This window comes from Zonotrichia albicollis, chromosome 1, assembly GCF_047830755.1.
Source record: "Zonotrichia albicollis isolate bZonAlb1 chromosome 1, bZonAlb1.hap1, whole genome shotgun sequence".
NCBI classification, from domain to species: Eukaryota; Metazoa; Chordata; class Aves; order Passeriformes; family Passerellidae; genus Zonotrichia; species Zonotrichia albicollis.
Genome location: NC_133819.1, coordinates 146,488,294 through 146,507,536, shown reverse-complemented (window position 1 = coordinate 146,507,536; position 19,243 = coordinate 146,488,294). Strand labels below are relative to the sequence as shown.

The 19,243-nt window shown below is 46.1% G+C and overlaps 1 protein-coding gene across 2 annotated transcripts in view; it reads left to right on the top strand.

Moving 5' to 3' along the window:
• The first annotated feature begins 1,327 nt into the window (after window positions 1-1,327).
• KCNQ3 (potassium voltage-gated channel subfamily Q member 3) overlaps window positions 1,328-19,243 on the top strand; it is a 195,902-nt gene continuing 177,986 nt past the window's right edge. For both annotated transcript variants that reach the window (XM_074557157.1, XM_074557150.1), the window contains exon 1: window positions 1,328-1,659. In XM_074557157.1, coding sequence (XP_074413258.1) covers window positions 1,328-1,659 — 332 coding nt within the window. The remainder of the gene's footprint in view (window positions 1,660-19,243) is intronic.

The window sequence follows — 19,243 nt, the reverse complement described above, 5'->3', positions numbered from 1 at the left end:
TATGCGAACGCCCAGCCCTGAAGGCAGGTTTTTACACGACAGCAGCGCTCAGAGGGGATGTTTCTAGCGCGTTGTGGAAGAAATGCGAGGGCACCAAAGGTGTAAGGCACACAAAGCTTGTCTCTTCCCTTCTTCCTTACAGCCTACAAACGGAAAGGGAAAGGGTCCGCGCTGTTGACCACATCCCGCCAGGTTTTAGGTCCGAAGATGGACCGGGGGAGGTTCACACGGCAAAGCGGAGCGAGGGGAGCTCCGGGGTCGCAGGCTCGGGGCGGCCCCCGGGTCTCAGCTGGGCTCAGCTGGGCTGGGACCGGCGCCGCTCCCGGCAGAGCCTCCCGGGAGGGCACGGGAGCGGCATCTCCGTGACAGAGCCGCGCTCAATGGCGCTGCCCGGTGGGACTGGGGCTGGAGCTCCCTGGCCGTGCGGCCCCAGCCCGGCCCGCGGGCGGAGGCTCCGGCTCGCAGGGATCCGCAGCGGCCGCCAGCGCCTCCAGCCGCCCACTCGCCGCCTCTCCCGGCATCCCTCATCCCCATCCTCCGCTCCTTCCTGCTTCGGCGGTGGAAGCAGCCCCCCGCCGGGGGCCGGGAATGCCCTCCCCTCCCCTCCCTCCCTCCCTGCAGCCGCAGCGGGGGAGGGGGGCTGTGATGCTGCAGGGGGATCCCCGGGAGCCGAGCGGGGTCTCCCCTTCCGCCGGCTGCCGGGATCTCCCCGCTCCGCGCCGGCGGCGGCTGCTGGGGGGTGGCAGCCGGGGGGTGGGGGGACACGGGGAGGGGGGCAGTGCTGTGGCGGGGGGCCGGGGCCGGTGTCCCCCACACCGCGGATGACTCGACAGCCGGGGCTGGGGGAGCGCGGGGCGGGCGCCCGGCTATTTGCTGGCTGCATACAATGGGCCACTCCCTAACGTGAGGGCTGGGGGGAGGCAGGAGCTGGGAGGAGGAGGAGGAAGAGGAGGCGGGGTGGTGGGGGGGGGGGGGGAAGAAGGGGCTCGGGCATCGGGCTGGTAAATAAACTCCGCGATGATTCCCCTCCCTCGCGCCGGCCCAGGTGCGCGCCGCGCTCCTGCCCGCCCGCTGCCCGCCGGCGGGGGTGACCTGACGGGGATGTGACCGCCTCCCCTGCCCACCGCTTCTACCCCCTCCCTCCAGATATATATATATATGTATACATATATATATATATACACACACACATACATTCACAGATGAATATATCTATATAAATATATAGAGAAGTCATTTTGGGGGGAGGGACGGGGAGCTCGGATCATGGCCCTGGGGCTCCCGGGGCTGTCGCCGCCGATCTGCAGCTCGCCTCCGGGGCCCGACCATGGGGCTGAAGGCGCGGCGCGGCGCGGCGGGCGGTAGCGCGGCCGGCGAGGCGGCGGCGGCGGCGGGGCGGCGAGCGGCGGCCGGCGGCGACCCCGAACAGGGCTCGCTGGCCCTGGGCACCGGCGGCGACCGCGACGGGACGCTGCTGCTGGAGGGCGGCGGGAAGGAGGAGGGCGGCAAGCGGAGCCCGCCGGGACTGGGGCTGCTGGCGAAGACCCCCCTGAGCCGCCCGGTGAAGCGGAACCACGCCAGGTACCGCCGCATCCAAACTTTGATCTACGACGCCCTGGAACGACCCCGCGGCTGGGCGCTGCTCTATCACGCCTTCGTGTGAGTACGCGGGGCGCAGAGCGGGGCTCCGGGGGCGCGGCCGGGGCTGCCCCGGGGGGGTTATCAGCAGCGTTTTGCTTTCTCATCCTCGGGGTGAGGCGCTCCGGGTGCCTGGAGCAAGGGTCTGCTAGAGGCTTTATTGCTCTTATGTCGTCGGGTTTTCCAAAAGGAGCAGCTGCTCGTAACTCTGTTTCTGACTTGCCCGTACCTCCACGTTGCCTTGGAGTGGCATTCCCGAGCCGGTGTGTCTGAGGCACCGGAGGAGGGATGCCAGAAAAACCCAAGCTCCGGGCGGGTTTAAAGCTCGAAGTGCCCCAGGGAGCGCAGCCAGTTCAGCTCAGCCCGGAGCGTGAGGCTCAGCTGCTGTTGCAGACCGCGGGCGAACCGATCCCTTCCGTAGCTAAAAGCGTCAAATGAAAACCATCGGGTTTCGGTCCGATAAGCATCACCCCGCAGTGCATGAAACCCGAGCATTGCAGCGCTGTCAACCAGAAAGTTACACTGACCACAAGTGAACCGAGAGGAAATAAACTCGTTTTATGGCCCATAGGTGACAAGTCAAGAGAATGACAACTGGTTTGCATTCCTAAAAATTCTGTTGCTTTAAGCTGTCATAAGGAATATCAAAAAGATCATTCTGTCAACATCACAGAATGGAGTTGGCAGAGTCGTATTAAAATAAATGTTTGTTTTAGTGTTGTGAATGTGTTTGAGAACCCAGGGGTTTGTCAGTGATCACAGTGATAGTGTTTTTCTTTGGCACTAGAAGGTGTGCAGACCTCTATGTGACAGAGGATTTAAGCAGTGATTTTTGAAATTGGTTTATTTGCCAAAGACAAACAAAGCTCTCTAGGCTGCATGGGTTGTGAGCCTGGCTCTCGGGAAGTACTGATCATTGGCATAGTCCTTGCACCTGCAAATAAACAACTTGAGTGTAGGGCTGTGATTTTACCTTCAGGCACGTTTTTATTATGTTCACAGTGCTTTAGCCCTGAGCAAGAGTTAGAAGGCAACCATCACTACAGAGTGCTGCATGTGTACCACTCATTCACTGCTGCTCCCCTCTTTTCAGTGTTTATTCATCAAGTATATCTTGGGACTCGGGTCTTGTTTTCCAGCTTAAAATCTGAAACTGGAAACTGGATGCTGTGACACTTTTTTGGTTCTTTCACCTCTTTTTGCCATAGGAAAACTCATGCTAGCAAACAGGCAGTGGCAGCACTTGAAGTGTGTTTTGCTGGGAAGGCTCTTAGGTCTGGAGCTTGCTGTTGTGTTCAGTATTGCATAATCCTGCTGGAGAAAGTGACAGCTGGACAGAGGGACACCCCTTTCATCCTGCCTTGGCCAGCCCACACCCCTCAGTGAGGCTTTAGCACACAGCAGAGCATTCCAAGCAGTTTGCACCCCTCTGTGACAACTGGGCTCATGTCTGGATATAAGCAATAGGACAGTGGATGTGTCTGGAGAGGCTCAGGTGAGCTGAGAGATTCAGACAATTGACAATACTGTAATTGAATATTGAATTCATTGAATTGAATTGAATTGAATTGAATATAATAAAACAATTGACATTTATTTGCAGTGCTGTAAGAATTTCCAAGTTAGAGCATTCATTTTAGATAACTCTTTAGATGTGTGGTTGACCTTAAGGTGCTTATGCAATATGGATCACAGAATGGGGAAAAAATCATGATGTTTGTAAGGTTTGATTCTTCTTAGGAGTGGACCTGACACTGTGTGGTCAAGTTCTCTTTGATGACTACTCACTCCTGCAAAATTGAAATGTCAGTCTTACTCACAAAAGTCAGTAACAGTCTTGTGAAAACCATCGGTGCCAAATTCAATATTAATGAAAATGAAACAAAACAAAACACTTCTAGAAGTCTTTATCCTTACAGGAAGTAAAACACACAAGTTGTCAGCCCAGCATAGACACTCCATCCCTCCCCAGGACATCCAGAGGATCTTGCTGTCCAAATTGGCCCCACTGAGTTTCTGTTCAGTCTCAGCTCCCTCTGAACTCAGATAAAGCTGTGGGGTCTTACCTCACTGTAGGATCCAACCCTACAAAAGGAATCTGGTGAGAGTGATGGAGTGTGCTGGGATGTGGCTGACAGAGCTTGCTCCTGCCACTGGAGGAGGAGGACCTGCTTGAGAGCAGGAGCTGTTGGGAAGCAGCATCTCAGTTGACACTAAAAGTCTTTATTCTTGCCTTCAAATGGATTGTCTTTTAACCTTTTTTCCTTCTTTAAAGGAGTCTCTCTCATTTGGAGGTGCTGCTGTGACACAGTGTAGTTCCATCCCAGCAGTCTCTCCGTGCTTCTTTTCACACTAGAACAGTTTACACTTTTCCTTGGGAAGCTGAGAGATTGCCAGTCTTCCCATAAAATCTATAAATTTGATCTTGTTTTAATTTTCAAGGAAAGTCCCATTTATGTTATCTTAATGACATATTATTATTTGTTTCATCTGAGTAACTTTGCAGTAAGTGCCATGCACCCAAAATTAACCAGTAAGATTGTTGCTGTCAAATACAAATAACTAGAGAATAAGCAGCTGAGGGTCAGAAGGGATTTGAGGATGGCTGGATGGGATGAATTCCTTGTAGATCCAAGCATTCAGAGGTGTTTAAGGAAGAGATGATGCAAAGCACTCCAATATTGTGTGTATCCCAGGGTCTGGGAGGCAGGTAGCTGCTGATGCAAGAGGGTTGAAACTTTTCCATCCTTGCTGAGGGTGTTGTGTGAGGGGCATGAGGGGGCTGTGACAAGCTCTTGGTGAAAACTTTGCATGCCACAACTTTTGAAAGAGTGGCACTGATGGGATCTCGTTAAATCATGCAGAGATGCACGTCTGGCTGCAGAGGGGTCCGGATCCTGTGTGGATCTCACTGCTGTAATGAACACACAAAGGAGGCTCCAGGGTCCTGTGTGGATCTCCCTGCTGTAATGTGCACATAAAGGAGGATCCTCTGGGGATCTCACTGTTGGAATGTGCACATAAATGAGGATCCAGGATCCTGTGGATCTCACTGTTGGAATGTGCATATAAAGGAGGCTTTGGTTGCCATTGGGTCCTCTGGAATAATTCTGTTTGAGGAAGTCATTCAAGGAGAGCTCATAAATAGGATCAGGCCCTGCCAAGCCCTAGGGACAGAGGTGCAGTGGAGAAAGGGAGTAATTCTTGATGGAAATTTTAGCATTCAGCTTTCACTGGCATTAATTAAGAGAAAGTGTTGTGAGATACTTTCCTTGTGATTCTTCCTTCTTCTTTGTTCTGCACAAGTGAATTTATCCAAGCCTGTCCTTGGGGATTTGGTCCCTAAAGAAACCAGCTCTGTTTCCTTCCCCATCTGAAAACATTTGCTCTCTAGTAGCTCTACTAGACAAAAGATTTATCTTTTGTCACTCATGATGTTCCCCTTTGCTGGGTCACCAGGGTTCATGGTGTTCTTGGCAATATGGCAATGTCTTAGTGGTCCTACTTGGTAAGAAAAAAATGTTTTTCCCCATGAAAAATTTCATGTCTGTAAAGCTAAACTCTAGCTGAACATTTTCAGTATAAAGTAAAATAAAATAAAATAACCTGAGATTCTGAGATATTTAATTTGGAAGTGTCTCTTGGGGGTTGCAGGTCAGGCTACAGCCTATCCCTGTTTTTTTCTGAGCTCATGTCACTGTAGGTACAGCTGATGTTCCCATGATGTTCTGTATTTTACGTTGTATTAGGCAGTGCAATATTTTGTAGGAAACCCCTGCAGTCGTGCCTCGTGGGAGGTGTGCTGTGGTCAGGGAGACAGACTCAAGACCTGTCCGCCTCCACAAACCATCCAAATGCTTTATTTATGCACAGAAGCATTAATGAGTAGAATGAAAAATTGAAACAAGTAAGATTTTTTATTTTTCCAGTGTTGTTTTTAGCTGTAAGCACAAAATATTTGGTGGATAAAGGACAGAGTACAGAAAGGTAACATAATACAGATTGTTTGGAATTGCAATTTGTGGAAAATTTTTAACCTGACTTAAAGAGAGGATGAAGGAGAGGTAACTAGGAGATATTCTCATTTTCATATCATCTTCTGAGACAACTACAGCCTTTACTTTCACGGAAAAAAAAGACTAGATAAAGGTTTGGGATTAGATATTGCTTTTGGGGAAGTGTGCAGCATCACCTGCACTCTGCTGGTGTAGATCCCCACAATGTCCCTGCTGATGTGAGGGGGAAGCCATGAGGAACATTAGAGAGCCCTTCTCTGTTTGCTATGCCATCTTCTCTCAGTTCTGCCTAATACCTGGAATAAGAAGAGGAGGCAGAGTCATGAGATCTATCAAATCAGCATTTCTGGGAAGCACCTCTTGCCTGACTGACTGTAGGTGGGCTGCTTGCAGGAAAGAGTGTCATGGGATTGGGGAGCAGGGTGAAGGTCTGGAGGCTTTCCATTATTTTCCTCTTTGCCCTTCAGGAGATGCTCCATAAGATGTGCTCTCCCTCTGTGAGCCATCTGGAGGGACATGGGAGAAGGTTTGGGGTAAAAAGAGGGACAACTATGAATCCTTTCTTGGCTTTTTTGGAGTGGACTTGTATCTGAGTGAGTCCCTTGGGCAGCAGAGCCAGCCTGGTCCATTAGCAAGTGCCCTTTGCTTATGTGTGTGCCAATATGAGTTCTGCTTTAATTATTGATGCTAATTCATCATAATGCATGGATAAATATTCTGCAGTATACTTTGTAAAAACTAATGAAGTCTTAGTCATTGGAGACCTCACCACACACCTCTGCTCCTGCAGCTCCACCGAGGCTTGAGGAGCTGCCCTGGGATTGTGAGTGCCCTGGGGAATGTGGCTGTAGCTCAGCAGCTGGCATCAGCTGGCACAACAGAACAAAGCTGGGATTTGCTGGGGGAAGGACAAGGGGTAGCACAGCCTGGGGAAAGCAGTGCCTGGGTAGTGAGTGGCTGGTGATGCCCAGCTGCAGCTCTGGAGTCCCCTCGGCAGCTCACAGGTGCCCAATGCTTGTTTAACCATCCAAACTTCCTTTGAAATTATGGACCAGGCCCTTTGGTGGGAATAAGTGTTCACCTGCAGCCCCAAATCTTTGTGCTTGGGCATCAGTGCTCAGAGCACGGCCCACTCCCCACTCCCTGGGTGCCCTCAGGTTGGATTGCTTTGGCCTGTATTCAATGGCGCCAGGTTTCTGTGCTGCCATGGCTCCTGGGAGCTGCAGGCACAGGCCTGCCTGGTGCACAGAGTGTGCCTCAGTGTCCCCCAGACCCCTGCAGGTCCCTGAGCACCCTGCAGGTGCTCAAGTTCACTCCCCAGCTCAGACCAGCCTCCTCTGGATGGGCAGGGGAATCCCTGGAATGTCAGGGGAAGCAGCGCTGCCAGTGCCAGCAAACACTCTGCAGCTGGGCTTTCACTCTGCCAGCTCAGCTGAGGAATAGCCCCTCAAATAGAAGCCACAGTCCCTGGTGTTAGGTCTATAAAATGGAACAGTCCCAAATTTAATCAGTTTGACAAGCAATGATATAGCAAAGCCACTGCAGCAGGCAGAAAATCACGTTTTTCTTCTCTTTTGAGAGACTTGGTGTGAGGAGCAGCAGCAACTCAGTGCCACCCCAGCAGTTGTGGTGACACTGTCAGTGGGAAAGCCCAGGACCAGATTTATCTCAGTATCTCCAGCCTGGGCTGTGGTCAGCGGTGTCACTCCTCATAAAAGCCATCCCAGCCTCTTCATAGGTCTCTGTTTGTTCCTTGCTGCAAACAATGGATCATGGGAGGGCACAGCAGGGTCTGGGACAGCTGCTGGGTGCAGAGGACACCTGAGCTTTACTTCTTGTTTTCATCTGAAAGAGAGATTGGGAAATGGTACAAAAATGAGCAGGGAGAGGCTTTCTATGCTTGTTTTGCTCATTTTGCTGTAAAATGTAGGAACACTCAAATTTAATGGAAATAAATAGTAACTAAACCCTAATTTAACACCAATCCATCTTAACAGCTGGATTAAAAAATAATACATACATATAATGCCAGTCATCTACCAGTGTGCTTTTGTGTGCAGGTGAGCATGAAGGTGCCCCAGCCATTCCTACTTCTCCCAAAGGTCACCTCAGAATCCACTCAACCAGCACTTTTCTTTTTTTTTTTGATAGTCCTCATCTTCAAATATCACTTGATTGATTCATTTTTATTTATAGCTTACCCAACATGCAAACCTGTGCATGTATGTAGAGCATAATTCTGTATCCCTTGACTGTCAGAAAGTCCTTTGTGGCATTGAGATGCATGTGGAAGGTCAGACAATGGCAGGCCTGAACTTGAAGAATTTGATTTAATAGCTGGAAGAAACTTTCTGATCAAAATTGATGAAGTGAGCATTAAGATAATTTATATGTTGTTTACAAATATAAATGACTAGTGACCTTAGACACAGCGAGGTGGCTGGGTGCTACCATGATCAGCCTTGCATGATATCAATAAATAATAATGTTTATTCTTATGTTTAATAACATTATAGTCCCTTTTTACTTAAGAATGCCATACTCTCTTGTGCATGAAACTTTACAGGAAGAATGGAGCCATGCATCTGCTATTGCTTCTGGCAGATCCTGTATTAAATGGGATAACTTAAATATTAATAGCTTTGCAGGGAATAAGCTCTACGAGAGCTGTTAAGTGTCTTAGGATGGTAGCTGGGAAACAGCGTTTTTTGTGGAGAGAGGGACATGCCCTGGGATATTTAGATTTTGGTAACCTACTTGGAAAAAGGCACTTTTGGAGAATTTCCAGGCTGGAAATCTGTAAATTGCCTTCCCCAGTCTTAAGTGAGCACATTGCTTAAATGTGTGTTTAACTTGAAGCAAATATAAGGTCCCTCTGAAGTCAGGAGGAACCTGTCCAAGGTGGCACTGAGGTTGTCCAGAGCAGAGGATTGTTACTGGGATTTGGTGGAAAGCAGCATGAAGTACCATCATCATCATCCTCTGTACAACCAGCTCATTGTTCTGCTCAGGCCTGGTGGGATTATCCTGAGCTCCAGTTCTTCACAGGATCCATCACGCATCTTCAGCCTTCCCACAGCTCAATAACCACCACAAGGCTGTAGTCACCAGGACACCACCTTGTCCTCCTTACTGGCGCAAACCATGCAGAAGGGAAGCTGTAATATCTCTAAATATTACACCACTATTGCACCAATCTCTCTGCTAAATCTCTCTCTGGAGAGATGCCGAGACCCTGACATGAGGCACCTCTGGTGTCTCTTGGGATGTCTTTTGCTCTGACTCCCTCTCCCTCATGATCAATCTTGCCAAAGTCTTTCCTGCTTTAGATTTTCTCAGTTGCTGGTGCATGGAGCTGCAGAGATCCATTGCATGGCAGTGACAGAGGAGGAATCCTCATCCTCTCTGGGGTGCTGTTGTCTTTTACTTCCTTTGACTTCCCACACTTTATTTCATTCCATGGATCCCTGGATCTCACTTGTCCCCGTGTTTCCAGAGCTGTGGCTGAGAGCTGCATGGATTTGCTTTGCAACCTCTGTTAGTTTGTGATTGTCATGTTGACTCTCCAGTGGTGCCTTTTTTAAAATCTCAAGTGCTTTTATATTTACTTTATTCTGTCCTCACTGGTGTTTTGATCACCTTCTAGATTAGTACCTCACAATTTTGCTAGCATTCAATTTAGTTCTTTTTCTAGATCATTAATGAAACAGTTAGTATGGCCAGAACTAAAAAACCCAATTCAGCATTTTATTATTTAATAACTTCCCTGCTTCCTGGCTAATACAATGTAATTTGTTAGGGTTTTATTTATAGCTCTGGATCCAGTTTTTAGTGTCATATACTTTCTCCCAGTCATCTGAATACTGGGAGAAACTTAGTGCTAAATACTAAACCAAATACTTAATACTTAATAAAACTAAATACTTAATAGGAAACCAAAGTTTTATGAGATATTGCACCTGTGTCAAAGCTGCAAATATTTCCTCATTTCTTTTTGTTCAAACCTGAGTTTCAGGCTATGTTTATCTGTTTATTTCTGTGATGTGCTTTTAATTGTTATCTCTCAATCTCAGATTTTTCATGCTTTTGACATGGTGTGTATCTCAAACAGCAAAATAATTAATTGTTCTTGGTGCCATCCACCACTGGAACAGAGATAAAGCAATGCTGAAAGCTTAAATATCCCAAACCATCCAGGTCCTAGCCTAGCTCTTCTATGTTTTATAGGAGCCATTAGAGTTGGGCTATACCTAACTTTGGGTCAATGATAGAGATGTTAATCTTAAACCAGAACGCTCTTTACAGGACATTCCCCACTGACAGTAAATTCAGAGTGTAAAATTTTCAACTTTCAGTGGGGATGGAGGAGAAGCAATGCAGCTGCTGAGGGGCTGATAGTGAAACCCCCAGAGCTCCTGGTGGGGAGCTGCCCACGAGTTCTCAGCAGTGCAGAACCAGCTCTGCTTATCTTTGCTGCCCTTATGCCTCTCCATGCAGGCTCAGAGGGTTTATGAGGAGGGATTACACCCTGAGGAGGGAATGTCAAGAGTAGCTGATTGAAATTGCAGGGGAATTTGTTTAGGAAGGTAATTATACAAACTGGAATTTGCTCTTCTACCTTTGCCAGCACTGTTGCTTCTGTGAGATGTGCTGGGAGAACCTCAGTGCACACAGCTGAGGCTCCCTGATCACACCCAGACTCCTTCTGTGCCCTGCCCCAGGTGCAGCCCTGCTCTGCAGCTATGGCAGCAGCTCTGCCCATGCCCAGAGCAGTCATTGCCATGTCTTGGCTGATTGTCAGAGCTGTGCCAAGGTGTTCCCAAGCAGTGACACACTCTGACTGACAGCAGGGCACTGCTGGGTGGTGTATTTGTTGGTGACTGAGTGACTGAGCACAGCTCAGGTGCTGCCACTGACCTGGCACCACTCCCAGGAGGAGTCTGGGGGGCTCCCTGCTCTGGAGGTGAGGTCAGAGGTGTGGACACTGCTTGTGCCAGCTGGCCTCGGGGACACAGAGCTGGGATGAATATCCTTGGGTTAATAGAACAGACATAGTTCTTATATATGAGATCTTAACACTTTGAGGTTTTCCTGCTGGATCCATGCAAAAAGCCACTTTTGGGATAGAATAATTGAAGTTGGAAGAGACCTTTAAACCCTGCTGCTGTGGGCAGGTGCACCTTCAGTTTCAGCAGGTTGCTCAAAGCTCCATCCAACCTGGCCTTGAATGTTTCTGGGGATGCGGCATCCACAACCTGTGCCAATGTTTTATCACTCTCATTGTAAAAAAATTCTTCCTTATATTTAGTCTAAGTTGATGCTCTTAGTTGCAAACCATTATCCCTGGGATAAGACCTTTCACTTAGACAAAGGCCCAAGAAATCCTACCCCACTGAAATAATACAGGTTTCACCCTAGGTGTGTGTTAAATAGCATATTTTACATTCTACATCTTTTCTTCTTCCTGTTCATGGGACTTTGCCACGGCTTTTGCCTCTTCTGTTTCAATGCTGCTTGTGCTGCTCAAACTCCCATGGAGGTTTCAACACTTCACCCCCACATCTTGACATATTAACAAAAAAATACATTTTTGTGACAGAAATCCAGGAGGAAGAGCCTACTAATCGTTCATCAACAAACTTCTAGTGTAAAATGTGAAGATGTTCCTAGTTGTGTGGATGCTGATATTTGGCTATTTCTTCTGGTTGTGTCTCACTCATTATTGTAGATGTTGCTCCATTACCTTGTCAGGTCCTGGGTGCAGAGATGGTATCTGGCAGAGGCTCATGACAATTCCTGCTCTCAGAATATGGAGCTATCACATAGTACAGTGTCAAATCCGCTGCTCTCTTCAGTGTTAAATTACTTCCACAAACTGCATTTCCCTGCTCTTCCACAGGGCTTGGATGTCAGTCTTTCCACAGTGGGATCCATCCATCTAGCACATTATCTGAGGTAGCTGCCTGGAATTCTTTCATAGCTGCTGAAGAAAAACAGGAAATGGAAATTTCTGGAGTGCAATTAATCTTATTCTAAAGACAATTTGAAAATGGGTGAGATTAATCACATCTTGCAGTGCCTGAAACTCTTCCCTGACTACAAAGGAGACCTCATGGAACTAATTTAAATTTAGGGATTTGCACTGAAAACACCTGAGGAATGGGAAACTTTCTGCCTGACCTGAGGGGCAGGGATCAAAGCCACATTAGGGCAGCTAAATGTAAATATGTTCATGTACAGTTCTGTGTGTCCTGTAGGTATTTAGCTTCTCTTTATAGTCAGTGGAGATTTAGTCAATGCAATCAGTAGATTTTAGGGTGGAATTCATCCAACCAGATGTGAGGGTCTGCTTTACATGGAGATTAATCACAGCTTCAGCTCCACTGAGCAGCTCTCCCTTGTCTATAGCAGGAACTGAGCTTTGGTAAATGTCTGCAGTAAAAACCACGTCCAGACAAATGATTGTACCTGTAAAGGCAAGAGGAATACGATTCTTATTATTACACAGACTTTTATTATATAAATTCTAGTTATATCTATGTTATATCAGTTCTAATTCTCTCTCCTCAAGAGCTTTATATATGTTACTGCTTATTATACCAGGCTATGACAAGCCTACAGTCATCCCTGACATTATGCCAAAGAAAATAACATTTCAGTAGTTTTAAGGTCTTTCTCTAGTTGAGATTATTGAGTTTAACTTTCCACCTTCCTTTTGTTCTCTATTTTGCCTTGGGCTTTGTCTCCCTGAGCTCTCACATAAATTTGCTTTTGATTTCTTATGGTAATTGCAGTTGATCTTGAGGTCATATTCAAACCCAGTACCTGTTGTACATCTAAGGCTGTGATTGACTGGGTGTTCCCTTTGTCTCTTGTATTTACCTGGGCACAGGAGCTGCTGTGCTGGGACTTTGCCAGCATCAGTCCTCCTTCTTCCTATTCCTGAATTTCAGTCCATTTGAATTGGTTCTCTTGACTACATCACCCAAAATTACCTCCCAAAATCAATGAACAGGCATGACTGTTTTCTAGGGGCCTTTTAGGGATTAGGAAATATTTTGAGGGTGGCTTGAACACTGTCCTTTTAAAGCCTGTAACAGGTGTGGAAGGTCAGTCTGAAAGACCTGGTGTGAATGAGAGGGATCATGAGGGTCATTTGTGGGCCCATACAGTTTTTTATTTGTAGGCTACAGTTTTCTGTATAAAATTAGGGACTTTGCAGATGTGCAAGCACCACTCAGTATTTTCATGGGCATGCTCACTTTCATACACCAGCTGAAGCAGGACACCAGCATAATTGAACCTAATGTTGAAAATCACTGGAAAACTGTATGAGATCTGAATGCATGCAGATGCCCTGACATAAAGAAGTGTATTTGGGTGGTGATGTATTCCTTGAACAGCTGCTAGTTTGTGTTTTGCTTGTTTTTGCAGAAATACTGAGCCAGCAACTGCTTTTAGTCATGTCAGTGCAAATGTAGAGTAAATCTATTACAGTCAGAGGAACAATTAGATTTGGCTGCTGCACCATAGGCTTGTTCTGGACCCAGTACAAAATCTTTCTATCTTTATGGATATTCTGCTAGTTCCAGAGGCCAGGATCAAGGTCTTGCACACAACACACTTGTCCTCCCAGTAGTGTAAGACAGCTTGAGGAGTGAGGTAGATAGGAGAGATGGAGATCCCCTGGCAGAGTACCAAGTGAGCACCAATCCATCCCAGAGCTGCCAGAATTCACACCCAGCCTGTTTCCTTCATGCTGGGAGCTGGTTTATCCAAACATGGATGCTTTCCTTCCCTCCTTGCTCCTCAAAGATGAGAGAGAATTATTTCCTCTCTCATAAATCCACTTCATTGGGTGACAGATCCAGTGCAGATAAGCTGGGGAAGTTGTGCAAACAAAGGGCTGTGTTTCTGCACATTTCTTGGTGTAGGTCATGTCTGATATTGGGGCTGTAGGAGGGACTTGACAACTGCAACCATAAAACCATTTAAAATTGAATGTTTTAGAGGTCTCCTGTCCAGTCCACAGAGCAAGGTTAACTTCAAACTCAAACAAGGTTGCTTGGGGCTCTATCCAGTTGAGTTTTGTGCATCTCCAAGATTTGAACTCCATTTTATTGCTAGGAACAATAAATTTGGTTGCTCTTTGCAGAATACATTCTTTAATGTGTTTCACATAATTTGCAGACTTCTGGGCCCAGAGTCATGAAGAGTTTTCTTCCTCCCCATTTAATCCTCAGTGTGCATGGACAGAAGTGAGGTGTAACATCTAGAAAGAGATGCTGGGCAGGTCAGCCCACTGCAGAGCAATCAATGTTCATATTTAGCTACAGAGGAAGTTGTGTGTCTCTAGGCTAACCCAAACCAGTGTTGTCTGTGTTTGGACACTGGGAAATGCTAGGTATAGTTTTCATTAACCAGTGCAGTTCATTGAAGATAGGAAGTCTTTCCCAATGACTTTTTTTTCTAAACAGATGTTTTCATTTGCTATTTCCACCATTTTTTCATCATTCAGAAGAATCATTCAGTCTCAACTCTACAACTCCTTCTCACTTTCCCATCTCTTTCTCTCTGTCCCTCACTCAATCCACTCTCCCCTCTTTTCCTTGGTGGCATTCATCACTTCATAACTGAAGAACAGCACCAATCACTGGATCCTCCAGCTCTACCTTTCCTACATGACTGGGACAGCAGAGCTGAGTTTGACTTAAAAGCCCTCAACCTAAGTGCTGATAGCAGGGTGATGGAGTTGACATGTCAAGTTATCTCTTCCTCATGCATAGCTGTATTTACTTTTTTTATCATTTCTACCCCTCTTTTTTTAACTTTTTGGATTTTGACATTGAGTTCACCTATGTCAGGATTAAAACTGTGCCTCTATTCCCCCAGAGTCAGGACTCATCAAGAATCCCTTTATCCATGTGGAGCAAGGTAGGTTAGGTGCAAGATGATCTCTGAATCACCTTGTGATGGGAATATGGCATCCAGGGGTGAGGTCCTTCCAGTGGGCCCCCTGTGAATTTGGGCAAGGCTGTTTGAGTCCCTACACAAACAAATCCATGTAAGAGAAGCTCACAGAGCTGTTGGGATCCAGGCCCACACACCTGTGAGTCACAGTTCCTGATCACTCTTTGCCCAGGGGTGGTGATGGTGTTGGGAAAAAGTGATTTATTGATGACCTGTGGAGGTAACAGCTTCCTTGTGGTGACTCAGCTGTTCTCTCAAGGCAGAGGGAATAAGCAGTGGAGGTGGGCACCCATTTGTCTTCCCAGAAAGGATACAAGTAGGACTAATACCTGTCCCTGGTCCCAGTGGTAGGAGGAGGTGGTTTAGGAGCTCAGCCTAATCCATGACCTGCAGTTATTCATGCACAGCTGGTATCGCAGCTGCAGCTGCTGCTCCCAGAGTCAGGATGATAACACCATGTCCTGGTTTGCAGCTCCATTTGCTGCTGGGGTTGATGACCAAGAAATTAAAGATGGGAGCTCTTGGTGTGGCAATAAATGGACAGCAGCTTTCTGTAGCAATTGAGCCAGGGCTGAATGCCTGAGTCACCACATTCCCCAGCAAATGGGATGAGAAAGAAGATTGCTCCCAGAGACCAAAGAAGGACATAATCACCTCCAAAGCAGTGTTTCTTTGGACACCATAGGGAAAATCTGCTGTTATAGAATAATACCTTATAGTTTTCTGGAAACAGTAACTCTAAAGAAAACATCATTAGGAGGAGTGAAGTAAAAGAGATTTTGAGCAGATGGAAATCTGTCTTCATTGGCAATGCTTGTTTTCTCTTACTCTACCATGAGTTAATTTCCCAGCAACTTGAAGTAGATAATGTGTTTATTAGCCGTAATCTGAGATTTCCATCAGTGTTTGTTCCAGGCTATGAAGATGGAGTTTCTGTTTTACTAGAGGGCTTTTTAATTGCATAAATGATGATATAGCATGATTGGAAGGTGATGCAAGATAAATTCAGGCTATACATAAGGCCTAATAGCAGATCAGAAATCTGCTGAAAGAATTAGCTCAAGAAATTATCAATTTCCACTTGTCATTTTTAAAACAAACTTGGAGAATTTTCTAGAAGACAGCTGTAGACTGTATCTTAGCTGCAAAATATGGGCTAAATCAATGATTTTGTATATTCTTGGCTGGTGATTAAGCAGGACTGCAAGGTATAGCCAGGAATATGATAGGTTTGGGTGTTGTTGTTTTCTTGTTGATTTTTAGGTTTCTTTTTTTTTTTTTTAATTTAGCAACAGATAAGCAAATGAGCAATGAATTAAATCAGGAAAAGGAGATTTATTTGTATCTTAATTGTATTGCTAAGATCATAATGTAACACAACAGAAGTAGTAGCAGCTACAGTAATTGTGCTGGGATGCTTAAGATGAAATGTAGATGTTTTCCCTGTAAATGTCTAAATGTGCCATTTCAATCTCCTCAGATGCTGATATAAACCATGGCTGCAGGAGCATTGCTGATCTTGAGCTCATCCTGAAGTGAAGGAGACAGTGATTTACCCCACCCTGATTGTGCCAAGTAAATAGGGATCCCTTGACTGTAAGAGGAGCTTCAACACATGGCTTAGGTGTAGAAATCTACGTTGCAAACCCTGAGGTGAATCTCATCCATATCACGTTGTTGAAGGCCTTGTGGGGGATAATAAAATAACTTTGTGAAGTACTCTGGACACGAGGATAAAACAAGCCAGCCTTTTTGGCCTTGAGATGACTTTGCCAAATGCTAAAATCCCATGCAGTCTAAAGTCTGAAACACCCTTCTCAAAGCATGTGAATGCATGAACAAAGATAACCAACTTTCTGCAGTGCTCAATTCTTATTCAGTCTTGTTCCTAAATCTTCTTGTGATGCCATTTAGGCTCACCTTATGGTGACCTCTGCTGATGTCCCCCTGGTTCCATAAGCATTCAGAAGGTAAATCTCATTTAACTCATTATCAGGTTTGCAGGACTGGGCTCAGAAATTGTTGTTGGTCTTTCTGATCAATGTAGTCCCTACACTGATGGCCAAATAATGATTGCCAGAATGTGGTGTTTTGGTTTTATTTTTTTTTCCTTATTGGAAAGGGCTCTAAGTCAATGTTATTGTATTCAGTACACAAACACCTAGCTGTATCTCTTCAGTTATTTTAAAAAGCAATTGCAATATGGTGATTTCTTCAGCTGTCAGCTCTCTTGAAGAGTGGGATGTAAGTTTTAGGTGTCCATGCAGTCTCTTTGCTGCTGATCCTCTAAGGAGAACAGATGGACCTGTCTAATGTCTGCCTTGTCCAGAGGGAGAAAATAATGATTTTCAGCCCACTTGGGTAAAAAAAAAAAAAAAGGGAGAGGAAAAAATAAGCAATAAAACCCATGTTTTTCAGAGTGAGGTAAGACAAGAAGACAGCAATAGCTCAGAGAAGAATCCAGCAGCTTTGAAAGCAGCTCCAGTGATGGTGACAAAACAGCAGCTGAGCTGCAGAAGGAGGCAAGGGAGATGTTGGAAACAAACTGGCAAAAATGAGAGGCAAGAGGAATAACCTCATTGTAACGTGAAGAAGACAAGGAGGAAGGGAAATAAGGCTACTCTTGTAGATCAGCATGTTAGAAGCACTTAATGAAAGTGCTGCTTGTACAGAGAAAATGACTGAATTCCCCACCTGGTACTTTGGGGGCTGTTTCGGGCAAGTTCCCCATTTTTGTCTAATCCCAAAGTGTCTGCAGTGTGTAGCCTGATGTTGCTGTTGGTCTGCAGGAGACTCTGTGTGCTCTGGGTGTGCTGGGAGCAAGCCCAAGACCTGGTGAGCAGTGAGGAGTCTTGCCCAGGTAGTGGAGGAATCCAGCTCTGTGCTGTTTGCTGTTTGCACTATTCCTGCTCTGCAGAGAGCCACGGCTGTGATTTCATTTCAGGGTGGCTCCACTGTCCTTGCACGTGTTATGGCTGTCCTCTGCTCCTGGCAGCACAGGGCTGTGAGCTCTGTCCTGACACCCCAAGAGGAGGAGATTGAGGCTTTGTTTGTTATTCCAGTGCAGAGCTGAGCCCTCAGAGCTGATCCTAGCTGAGAGAGTGTGCTTGTGGCAGTTTGGGCTGTCCTGGAGCACGGAACCTCCCTCTCTGCCCTACGTGCTCATGGGTCAGCTCCAAGCCTGAAGAAAGTGTGAAGAATAAAGAGAGACACCAAAGCAGCTGCATCTTCCAGGCATGGTAAATGTGAGATAAAAGGGGAATAGCTTGGAATCAGTCATTAAGATTGGAAAAGACCTTCAGGGTCACCATTCATTGAATACCACCATGCCTTCTTAACCATATCATGAGGTGCTACATCTATGTACTTTTGAACATTTTCAGGCTGGTGGCTCCTCTATTTCATTCTCAAAACTAAACTTCATTCTCAAACCTGAGATTTCACAGGACTGGGAGAAGCACATAATGAGGTGATGATTTCAGCTGTTCTCATGGCCTGACAACACTTCTCTTCAATAAGTTTCAGTTTCTTTACTTCTGTATTTCATAAAATGCCCTATCCTGCAACATGGCTATCAGGGTGCAAGATCTTTTGTAAATCTCTGTTATTGCTTTTATAAAATTTACATCATGTTCCCTGCAGATTGGTCACTGTTTGTTGGTTTTTTTAATATTTTTTGTATTTTAAGATGAGGCAGAGGAAAGTCACTGGTCTCTCTGTGAGTCAGCAAATCTACCATAAAATTAGGGGTTTAGTCTGAGAGTAATCATGTCATGGCACCCTTTATAAGCTCCCAGATAATTTTTAGTGGCAATAAAGACATTATTAGCAGTGTGCAGTCATGTGATAAGTGAAATTGAATAGGAGGTGAATGTGGTGGCACAGGTTATGTCTGACACACCTGTGAATGTGTGTTTGCAATAGTGTAGTACTACACAGCCACTGCAGCCCCTATTCCTCTTTGGATGTAGCAAGTGCTTTTTTTACTAACTCAGAAATTATTTGTAGTGCATTTATATATATTATAAAAGCACCTTCAGGGACAAGCAGGGATGAAAACCCTTTGGGCTGTGCATACTTGTACTCCCAGACTATCCCAGGCTTCTTCCAGCACTTCTAGGTCCCACCACAGTGCTTCCATAAAATCTCCAGCCTTCTCCTGATGAGGTGTGAACATCGTTGCCCTCCTCAGAGAGATGCTGTTCACCCTGCCCAGCCATCCCTTGGGCTCTGCACTGCCCAGACAGAGGAAAGAGGATCCTTGTCCCAAGCTGGGGACAAATTTGTACATAACAGGACACAGAAAGTGACTGTGATTACCAGCTGGGGCAAGTATAATTTAACAAGAAAGCAGTTGTGCTTACTGCAATAATTAGTAAATATTAATGTTTTTCATGTATGGCACAGAGAAAAATGTCCTGCAAGGGAAGACTGGAAGGAGTAGAGTGCTGGATTTTCTGGCTCCCACAGGCTGCTCCTGCCTTGCTCAAGGGACAGAGGGTGAAAAGGCAGCATGAAAAATATGGGCTAGTGAACAGGAGAAGATGGCATCTCTGGTGGAAAAGAGAGTGGTGCCTCTCCAGAACCAGCAATGGTTCAATATTAATAAATGTTCTTTG